Source organism: Suricata suricatta, chromosome 8, assembly GCF_006229205.1.
Source record: "Suricata suricatta isolate VVHF042 chromosome 8, meerkat_22Aug2017_6uvM2_HiC, whole genome shotgun sequence".
NCBI classification, from domain to species: Eukaryota; Metazoa; Chordata; class Mammalia; order Carnivora; family Herpestidae; genus Suricata; species Suricata suricatta.
Genome location: NC_043707.1, coordinates 118,886,146 through 118,896,773, shown reverse-complemented (window position 1 = coordinate 118,896,773; position 10,628 = coordinate 118,886,146). Strand labels below are relative to the sequence as shown.

General features: G+C 54.7%; 1 protein-coding gene across 1 annotated transcript in view; it reads right to left on the bottom strand.

Annotated features, from left to right (window-relative positions):
• The window catches only part of NKAIN1 (sodium/potassium transporting ATPase interacting 1), a gene marked incomplete at its 5' end in the record, with an annotated part of 38,359 nt that extends 27,731 nt beyond the window's left edge, over nucleotides 1-10,628 (bottom strand). Inside the window, one exon of the mRNA XM_029945861.1 lies at nucleotides 10,590-10,628. Within this exon, the coding sequence (XP_029801721.1) occupies nucleotides 10,590-10,628 (39 nt within the window). The remainder of the gene's footprint in view (nucleotides 1-10,589) is intronic.

Here is a 10,628-nt window from a genome sequence, read left to right as displayed (position 1 = left end):
TTCCCTAAGAGGAACCAGTCAAGCAGCTCAGTGCTGCAGGAAAGTGGTGGGAGGAACACTCACTTCTCCGTGCTGGTGGGTCCCCTGGTGGCGAAGGGCAGGGCTCCGGACCTGGATGCCCGCACCGCCACGCGCCAGCTCAGAGGCCGTGGCCACTCACCGAGCCTCTTGAGCCTCAGTTGTTTCATCTATTAAATGGCAATGGTAGACTCTATAATGGCCTTAGCCGACGGTCTGGCACACAGTAAGCATTTGGTAAGAGGTGGCTGTTAGTGCTAAGATCGTTACAAACCTGCACAGTACATGGTGATGCCCTCCTTATGGATGAAGAAACTAAGTCACAGAAAGGTCAAGCAGCTTGCCCCAGATCATGCCTTAAGGGACAGAATTTGCACCCAGGCCCAGTGGACCCCGAAACCTCTGTGCTCCAGTCTTGGTTCTCCACTGTATCTGGTTCACATGGCCCCCAAGAGCTGGCCCACGGCAGGTGACCGCAATGACGTACTAAATGACAGAGAAGTGCAGGAAAAAGATAAGCATAAAAGACAGGCTCTGTTTCCTGTGACCAAGGTGAGTAGCTTAATGGGGGGAGAGCTAGGACAAGATTTCTTTCAAGGTCAAAGTGAAGTGCTGGGTCTGAGGGACCTCAGGGCTCAGTCCCTCCACAGCAGCCGGGGCCAGGTGGGGATAACGGAGGCCTTTGTATGTGCTTGTGGAAGGAAATCTTTCTACTCCTTCACGACTTTTCCCCTAAGGAACAAAAGCTAGGAATCCTGGCTTTTGGCATCGGCCCAGCTTCTGCCTTTGCTGTGTGACTTCAGGCAAGTGACTTCAGCTGTCTGAGCCCTGGCCCTGCACCTAGGACACAGGACTGACAAGGGCTACTCCTGGGACTGCTTCGAGGGGGGCGGGAGGACATACGTGAGGCAAGAGTGGAGCCTTGGGGGCCGACTGCCTGGATTTGAATCCCAGCTCTGCCGCGGCCTGATGGAAGTGCTTGCGGCTTCGGATTCTGCTTCTGGGGAGAGGGGGTGATGGGTCTGCCACACCAGGGTGGCACCAGGGAGGCTGTGCGCCTCCAGGCAGAGCAGCTACAAGGGTAGGGAGTGTGGCAGAAGTGTTCAATAAACCTCCCTGCCAGGCGACACACCTGCAGAGATCCTGCAGTCCATTTCACATATAGGAAAATAGTCCCAGAGAGGGGCAAGGACTAGTCCAAGGTCACAGAGCAGGTTCAGGGCAGAGCCGGGCCATGTGGGAGCTTGCTGTATACAGCGCCCTGTCCACATGACCTCAGCTTGAACGGATCAGCACAAGACACTTCCCAGCACCTGGGCCACCTTGCTCAAGGCTTGAGGACCATGATTGGGGGTAGAGTGCCCGAAGCTCCCTTCTCCTGTCTTTCCTGCTGGCTCCAAAGCTGGCTCCAACCAGTGGAGTGTGTCAGAGGGCAGGGAGGGTGACCCACCTACCAGGCCCACCCTGCCAGCCCCTTCACTCCTCGGCTGACTGCGGAGGCCTCAGAAACAATCCAGGGGCCCAGGACTGGAACACCATTTGTCAGCCCTGCATGGTAGTGGCGGCGGCGGGCGGGCGGGCTTGTTTCCATGGCAACAGTGCAGTGTGAAGGCATCTTGGCATCATTAGGGAGCACGCTGAGTAGTATAAACAGAGGCTGCAGTAGATTACATGCCTATTATGAGCAGTCTCAGGCTCTGAGCACTGGTAATTATGCCTAATTGTGCATTTAATTGTGTAATTGAAAACCCACATCTCTGATTCAGGCGGGGGCCACAGAACCTACCTCGCCCCCTCCAAAAAAAAGGAGCTTCGGAGCCATCACTACCCTGAAAATCCCAGGGCTGCCTCTCTTTCTAGAAAAAGGGGGAGCAAGAGTGGACATGGCAGGAAAGAGCCTACAGACTCCCCTTGCCCCCACTTCCTGTGTCAGGAGCTCAGCCAGGCCCTGTGATTTGGGATAGGGTTGGGGGGGGGGGGCAATGCTTAAGGCAAAGGAACATGGTAGGAGCACAAAAATGCCCACAAGATTTTCATTATTCCTAAGAGATACCATTTTATGCTATTGCCACTGCCCTCTCTGGGCCTCGAACCAGCATCTGGTGGTTTCCAAGAGAATTGGATCATCATCAGGTCCATCACACGTCTAAGGGGTCATCCAACTTACATTCAAATTCCTTGGCAGGGAACTCACCCCTGACTGCAGTGGCCGACGGTCTCTGTAGGAACCTTGAAAACCATGGACAGGGCTCAGCAGTCTCCTCTCCAGTTCCCGGTTCACGGACTGGCGAAAATGAGGCTCAAAGGCAGCAAAGGGCACATCTTGGGCCCTAGGGTGACTTCGCACTGCGAAGTGCCCGGCCCTCTGGGGCTACTTCATAAATATTTGCTGAAGACGACTCAGGGTAGGGTCAGCTGGTGGCAGTTCTCACTCTCTGACCCAATGGGATTTGGATGTTTGGGAGTTCAAGTTGACCTGCAGCGGCCCAGAGGTTAGTGATGGGGCAGGGCCTCCTGCTCTTGAACCTCTGTGGTCTGAGACTGAGTTTACAACCAAATGTGCCACGTGGGCACCTGGGACGGGCACAGTATGGATGCTTATTCACACAGAAGGCGAGGAAAGGAGTGTCCCGGGAGCCCCCGACTGCCTGACGCCTGGGTCAAGCCTTGGGCAGGCCACTCGAGGCAGGAGGGGAGTGTCCTCCTCTGCGCAGGGCCCGATTCTCACGTCCTCGCCACTGCCCTGCAGCAGGACAGGCTGGTGCAGCAGCAAGTCTGGTCTCTCCCTGGGAAAGGATGGGGTTCATTGCTGACTCAGGGCTGGGGAGGTCCTCTTAGGTGGGTGGGTCCAGCCTCTCCCTTTACAAATCGGCCACAGGGGGCCACACCTTCCGGTCTGCTCCCCTCCGAGTGAGCGCTGGGCTCTGTGCCCGGAGCTCTCTCTGCGTTCTCTCAGGCCACCCTGTGAGGGCCGGCTATTACTATTCCCATTGTCCAGAAGAGAAGACTGAGGAACAGCACGGCCAAGGCCACATAGATCTAGTTAGAACTTCTGCTTCACCTGTGTCTTCTACTGATTCAAAAGGGGACATGCCCCCATTCCTGGGCCACAGTATTTAGATTTATAGAACATGCTATTTCATTTCTGGAGCATTGAAAAGTGTGAGCCCTTTGTGAGGGCCACTCAGCACTTCTTACTTCAGAGGAGCCTCCTGGCAACTCTCTGAGGCTGATTATTATCCTGAAGGCAAGAGGTGCAGGTGCCACCTCAGAGAGGTTAAGGGTCTTGCCTGAGGCCACCCAGCCACACAGAGGCAGAGATGAAAGTCAAAGCCCAGCCTGACCCCAAAGCCGAAGGTCTTCCCCGCTGACCTCGCTGCCTCTGGCTCACCAGCTGCTTTGAGCAGCAGAGGCCAGGAGGCTGGGGTCATGCGGTCCAGCCCACAGCCACACAGCAGTTCTAAAACCTCGGTGCTTGCTGGCAAAAGCCTCTCAGATTCACCTGCCCTTTCTTCTCTAGGTCAAGGCCAGAGGGCCAAGAGGACAGCAACTGGGCTCTCTCTGACCAAAACTGGCTCTATCCCCTGTGGCCTAGAACTAGGTTTAAAAATTTTTTCTCTGCATGTTTATTTATTTTTCAGAGAGAGCGCGCGAGTGGGAGTGCCAGAGAGAGAGGGGGACAGAGGATCTGAAGCGGTCTCTGCACCGACAACAGAGAGCCCCATTCGGGGCTAGAACCCACAAACTGTGAGGCTGTGACTGGAGCCGAAGTTGGACGCTCAACTGACTGAGTCACCGAGGCGCCCCTGGAACTAGCTTTTATAAAGCACATCTTGGGGCGCCTGGGTGGCTCAGTCAGTTGAGCGTCCAACTTCGGCTTAGGTCATGATGTCACAGTCTATGAGTCTGAGCCCCGGGTCGGTCTCTGTGCTGACAGCTCAGAGCCTGGAGCCTGCTTCAGATTCTCTGTCTCCCTCTCTCTCTCTCTCTGCCCCTCCCCTGCTTGCCCTGTGTGTCTCTCTCTCTCTCTCTCAAAAATAAATAAACATTTTAAAAAATAAATAAAAAGCACATCTCTGGGGTGCCCAGATGGCTCAGCAGGTGAACCATGAGACTCTTGTTCCCGAGGTTGTGAGTTTGAGCCCCACATTGAGCATTGAAGCTGCTTAAAAAAAGAAAAAAAAAAGAAAAACTCCAAACAAAAAGCACACATCTCTGGTCTCAACTCGCTCATCACCCACACGCCCCTGAAGCTGGAGGAGAGAAGAGAGGCCAGTGATCATGTCGACCATCTCTGCTTGGTCCGGATTTTACAAGCATTCTCAAATCTTCCTCCCTCGATCACTCATCCAAGGCCCAGACTGTATCTTCTGTTTCCTTGGTGACAAGTTACTTCATGTGAGGCCTCAGTATGCCTACCAGGAAATGGGTATAAAAAACCACACCTGCACCTGAGGGCTCGAGGGTCTTCGATATAGATTAAGGTCTTCCCTGGATAACATTCCCTCACCCTGCCTCATAGCAAACTTACACTTAGCACAGGCCTTGGGGTGATTAGAAATGGGAGACAAGCAGCTCTGAGGGTCTGGCCCCCAGTCACAAGAAGCCTGAACGGCTAAGGCAAGATTCTGATTTCTCCAGCTGCGCCCACGCCCAGCATCCTCACATCCTATGGGGGAGCAGTGGGGCCTGGCGAGAGGAATCATCCCAGGTCTGCGTTTAAATGCTCATTCTGTCTCTGCTATCTGTGTGGCTGTGGATCATTCAGAGTCACAAGGGACTGGGTAGGTGAGGTGCTTAACACAGTGCCTGGCTCACAGGAGACACGGAACCAAAGGAAGGAGCAGTTGCTGTCATTATTTCCCTCCAAAGCATACATTTGCCACATAAAGAAGCTAAGACCTGGGGTGCCTGGGTGGCTCAGTTGGTTGAGTGGCTGGCTTCAGCTCAGGCCATGATCTCACGGTTCATGGGTTCGAGCCCCATGTCAGACTCTGTCTTCAGATTCTGTGTCTACCTCTCTCTCTGACCCTCCCCTGCTCACGCTGTCTCTCTCTCAAAAATAAATAAAAAACATTAAATCTCCAATCCAGGCAGAGATGGGGGCTGCCATGGCCCATCCAAGTCTCAAGGCAAACAGGCACCATCTCACGGGATCCCCCAAACTGCCCCGGGGTAGGAGCTCTGCTGTTCTGACTGCTTCACAGGAGAGAAGCTGAGGCTCAGAGAGGGTAAGGGACTCGCTGGCAGCCACAAAGCAAGGCAGCAATGGCCATCTGACCCCAGAGACAGTGCTCCTGACCCCTTTGCTAGATCTCAGAGCAGCCGCCATTGATGGGGCGCTTATCTCAAAAACTCGCACCCCCTCACCCCTGCAAAGGAGCCATCCCAGGGCCGCCCCCTGCCCTGCCCTACCCCCACCCCCAGGCCCTCTTCTCCATTCTGCCTTGCTCTACCTGCCTCATAAGGGTCTTCAGGGCTGTTTGGCCTCAGTCTGTCCATCTGCAGAAGGGAGCTGACTGCCCCTGCGCAGTGGTGCAAAGGGGTACAAGGAACAAAAAGGGTCAGGGGCCTGGCCAAGTCTGTGCTCCCGACTCCAAAGCCTGGCCCAAGGACCGAGGCACCTAGAGCGGAGCAGACCCTCCGCAGGAAGCCGCTGGCCTGCAGACGCCGCGGCTTCAGAGCGCAGGCCCCCACGGGAGCCCAGCTCCCTCCAGTCTTCGCCATCACTATTGCTAATAACAACATCAATCAGGTTGACCACGTTTCACACCATTACTCCCAGCTCAGCAGGAAGCTACATATTTCCCCCCTCACCCACCACCTTCCAGAAAGATGAGCTTTCCTGAAGGGAAGAGCATGAAACATTTTTCCGAATACCTACTATGTGCGTGGCACCTGGCTAACCCCTTTCCTCCACCCCTGCCCAGGTCGGGGGAGGGGGAGGCGGAGGGCAGACTCTTTCTCTTTGAGGGAGGAAGAAACAAAAGCCCAGAGGAGTGAATGCAGGTGTCCAAGGTCACCCAGAGCCAGGACCGAGAACAAGCATGGCAGTGATGTATTATTACTGGGCACTCACTGGTTCACCGAGCCAGGCATGTGCATGATCCCACTGAAATGTTACAATGTTCAGATGAGGAAACTGAGGCTTGAGGCAGTGAGGGGATCTGAGGGCACACGCTGCATAAACATGGGCGGCCAACAGGTGCAGGCGGAGAGGGTGGCTCTCCGCTCAGGCAGGAGAGTGCCCTCATCCCGGTTCTGTCACCGGCTAGCTTCACGACCTCAGGTCACCTTCCTGAGCCTCAGTTTCCTCATCTGAAATAGGGGACAGTGAGCACATCCATCCCACTGTGTGGAATAACAATGCGGAGAAAAACAGTAAGAAGGCGAACATTTCTCGATCATTTAACATATATCAGGCACTCTGCCAAACAGTCTACATATGTAAGCTCATTTGGTTAAATGAGGTAATGCGTATAAAGTGCTTAGCACAGGATTCCAGAGATGGGAACGATAATGATGATGAAGAAGAAACTGATGGGGGTTCCCTTGGGCAAATCTTCTTGGTTCATCTTTCAGGAAGAACAGAGTGCCTGTAAGGTTTCAGGAAGGAGGTAGATCTGGAAAGAAGGGCAGGAGTGGACGGGGGATGGAAAAGAGACGCACGTAAAACTCAGGGAGTGAACAGCATTCAGAAGGTCAAGACACGAGGCACCTGGGAGGCTCAGTCGGGTGAGTGACGAACTCTTGGTTTCAGCTCAGGTCGGATCTCATGGTTCAGCGGGTTCAAGATCCACGCCCGGCTCTTCACTCACGGTGCAGAGCCTGCTTGGGATTCTCTGCCTCTCCCTCTCTCTCTGCCCCTCCCTCACTCATGCTGTCTCTGCCTCTCTCAAAATAGATAAATAAACTTTAAAAAAAAAAAAAGGTCAAGATGCTACATGAAGTAGGCATGCCTGGGGTGGCTCAGTCAATTGAGCATCTCACTCTTGATTTCGACTCAGGGCATGATCTCACGGTTCATGGGTTCAAGCCCCGTGTAGGGCTCTGTGCTGACAGCGCAGAGACTGCTTGGGATTCTCTCTATCTCTCTCTCTGCCCCTCCCCCACTCATGCGCATGTGCGCTCTCTCTCTCTCTCTCTCTCTCTCTCTCAAAATAAGTAAATAAACATTAAAAATTAAAAAAAAAAAAAGATGATACACCAAGTAGAATTCGGGAGGGAAAGAGACCTAAGATGTTCTGCAGAAATGCACCAGCCGGAGATGCCCTGAAACCTCCAGGCCAGCCAGACATGGTCCCACGGTCCCAGATGGGTAGAACTGGCAGGACCCCAGAGATATAGACCAGGGGTGCTTCCCATTTTACAGATGGAAAAACCAAAGCTTGCAGTGGGAAGAAGACTTGTCCGAGTTCACAGGATGTCAGTGGTGGAGCTGTACTTGAACCCAAGCCTTCTGTCTCTGCTACCTGCTGCTTCCCACAAAGGAAGAGTGCGGGGGAGGGGAGGACCTGGCTGTGTTTGGACCCCAATTCCAGGAAAGCATCCCATGGTATATATATCATTATGATGACCGTAAGAATCTATAGTTTACTGAATGCTCACTGTGTGCCTAGCAGAGTGCAAAGTTCATTATATACGTTTACTCCTCACAATGACCCTGAGAACTGGGAACTGTTTCTATTATCTCTGTTTCACAGATGACAACATTGTGGCTCAGAGGGAGTAAGCAACTTGCCTAAGATCACACAGCTACGAAGGGACAAAGTCAGGCCTTGAACATCGGTCTGTCCCATCAAACACCAGAGCCCTGTGCCTACACTGGTCCATCTGAATGGTACAGCCCCCACTTGCTCCTCCTACCCTCCAGCCCACACTCACCCTACTCTCCCTCACCCAAAGCAAGTCCATCCCAACTAGAAGAGCGTTTACAACCAGCCTGTTGTATCCCAACCACCCAACCCCGTTCGAAAGAGAAAAATGACAGCCCTTCTTCTAAAGTTTTCAGCGGAGGAACATTCAGCAGCCTTTTCCTTCTCGGCCCCTTTCCACGGGATGAGAAAATGAGCTCCCTTCTCTCTCGGATGATGTCAGGCTGGTGGATTCCAGCCTCCAGGAGTACCTGACAGAAGCCACCAGGCAGCAGAGGCTCCTGGGAGTTAGTGACAGCTGAAGGGACCAGCTCTGTAATCCTCCCAGACAGAGCAACAGAGGCCAGAGATCGATCTCCAAGTCCTTTCTTGGAGCACCCCCTCCCCCCAGATTATCTCACGCAATTCCCACAAGTTGCCGGGAGTCACCCAGCCAAGATGCGTTAAGAGTCAGAGTCCCACCCAGGTCCCGCCTACTTCCAGTGTCCGTGTGCTGGCAAACTCTGAGAGCAAGGGTGGGGTTAGCTTAGTTGGAGAGGGCTCTGGAGGCTGGGAGCAGTGAGGATCTCCCAGGGGACCCTGATTGCTCTGGGCCAGAACTACTTATTTTATAATTAAGACGGCAACAGAGAATGCTGATCACCTGCCCAGCTTCGAAGCCTGACGCCTAACTGAAGAACTTTGGGCAGGTTACTTTACAGGATCATACGAGGATTAAATGAATTAATACGTGGGAAAGGGCTTTTCGAGAGCACCCACGCTCCCCAACGCTAACCACTGTCAGCAGAAGCGAACCAGCATGGGCCAGACTGCCAACAGGGCTTACCTTTGGGGTGGGAGATCAGGCACAGAAGCAAATGTACGTTTAAGTTCTGCCGTTTAATTACTGATGGAGTATTTTACAATATATGTATGTGTTACAGTATATATATTTTACAATATATGTATGTTACTATTTTTTAAGCATAAAAAAGTCCCAGTTTAAAATTTAAAAATTAACACACAGGAAAAAAAAATCCTCTGAAAAGTTTCATGGCTCCTTGGCATTGTACAGTCCTCCAAGCAGATAAAGAAGGGTGTTTCTACTGCAAGTGAGGCATTGCCAAATACCTGATTCATTGATTTATTTTACAAATATTAATGGCGTGCCAGGCACTGCTGGGAATTAGCAGGGAACAAAAGAGATCATCTCTGCCCTTCCGGAGTTTCCACTCTATCTGACTTTAATTACCGCCCCTCGGCCCGCCGGCAACCCTCAAGGATGGGCAATTTACAGACAGGCAGACCAAGGCGACCTGGAGAAGGGAAGTGGCTTGCCCAGAGTCTCACAGCGGGGAGCAGGGCTGCTACCTTCAGGGCCTGGCTGTCTGTACCACTGCCCAAGAGGACAAGTCTGTGGCTGGCAAGTTTGGGGCTGCTGTCGCCAGGAGGAGAGAAGCAAGATGAATGAGGAGGTCGGCACCTCCAGACTCAAAGCATCACTCGGCACTATTGTCTGTGGTCTCGGGCAACCGTGGGGACCAAGCTGTGGGGTGAGGCATCCGAGAGGCTTGGATTCCCCCACCCCACACCCAGCCCGGACTCCTGCCCCGGGACGTCCGCATGCACCTCCTCCGCCTAGCTCAGCAAGGCCTCAAAACCTCCTAGTTGTCAGGCCTGAGCTCTAGGGTTGGGCAGGGGACCCCGGCCTCTCCCTAACCTGCTTCCAAATTCACCTGCCATGGCCTGAATGGAAGTGCAGATCCGGGCCTCTTGAGCCCCCAAATTCATTCCACTGGCCTCCCTCAGAGGAGAACATGAGTTGCCGAAGCTGGCATTGGGCACGGTTTCCCCAGAGGCTCTCCTCCCCACCCAGGGCACCAAGTATCCCCTGGTGCCCAGGCAGAAGGGCTGGTCTGCGGGTCCCCACCCATGGCACTCAGGCGCAACTGATGACTGATGGAGAGCCCCCCAGCCGCAGTGGCCACAGCCAAAGCAGGGAGGGCGGCCAGCACCCAGTTTGTCAGACTGGCCCAGGACGTGGCAGCTCCTGGTGGCTCTCTCCAGAGAGGTGGGTGTCCATTCCTACCCAGGCTTGCCCGGTCAGGAGGGGGAGGCAGGCAGATACAGCACAAAGGAATGAACAGCTCTTGGAGTCTAAGATCTCGATACACCCAGATGAACGCGGACCAGGAATGGTTAGAGATCTAGAGACACAGCGAGGAGAAAGCCGGAGACGGACGGACGGACGGACGGACGGACACACACACACACACACACACACACACACACACACAGAGGAGCAGAGACTTTGTGAGAAACACTCACACGGGCGCAGACCCGGAGGAAAGGAGAGCCGTGCACTCGCACAATCTAGAGGAAAAACCCCGGCAGGGACCTCCGCGGAGCCACCCAGGCAGCCCGGGACACACCCCCGGCCGCGGCGAGCCACAGTCCCACCGCAGGCCACTCGCCCGGAACGGGGCGGGCGGGGGACCTGCGCGCAGGACGCACTCGGGGACCGGGGAGAGCCGGGCTTCCAGAAGCGCACACAAAGAGCCAGGCGGGCCAGCGGGCGCAGGCTCCGCCCGTGCGCCCCGTGACTCCAGCCCACCCCCCACCCGGGACTCGCGGCGGCCGCGCACGGAGACACGCGGCCCGCCCGCCCCGGACCCCGCCCCGCCGCGCCCCACGCGGCCCCGGCCGCCCCGCGCTCACCAGCTGCAGGCAGCAGAAGGCGACGAGCGTGCAGCGCCC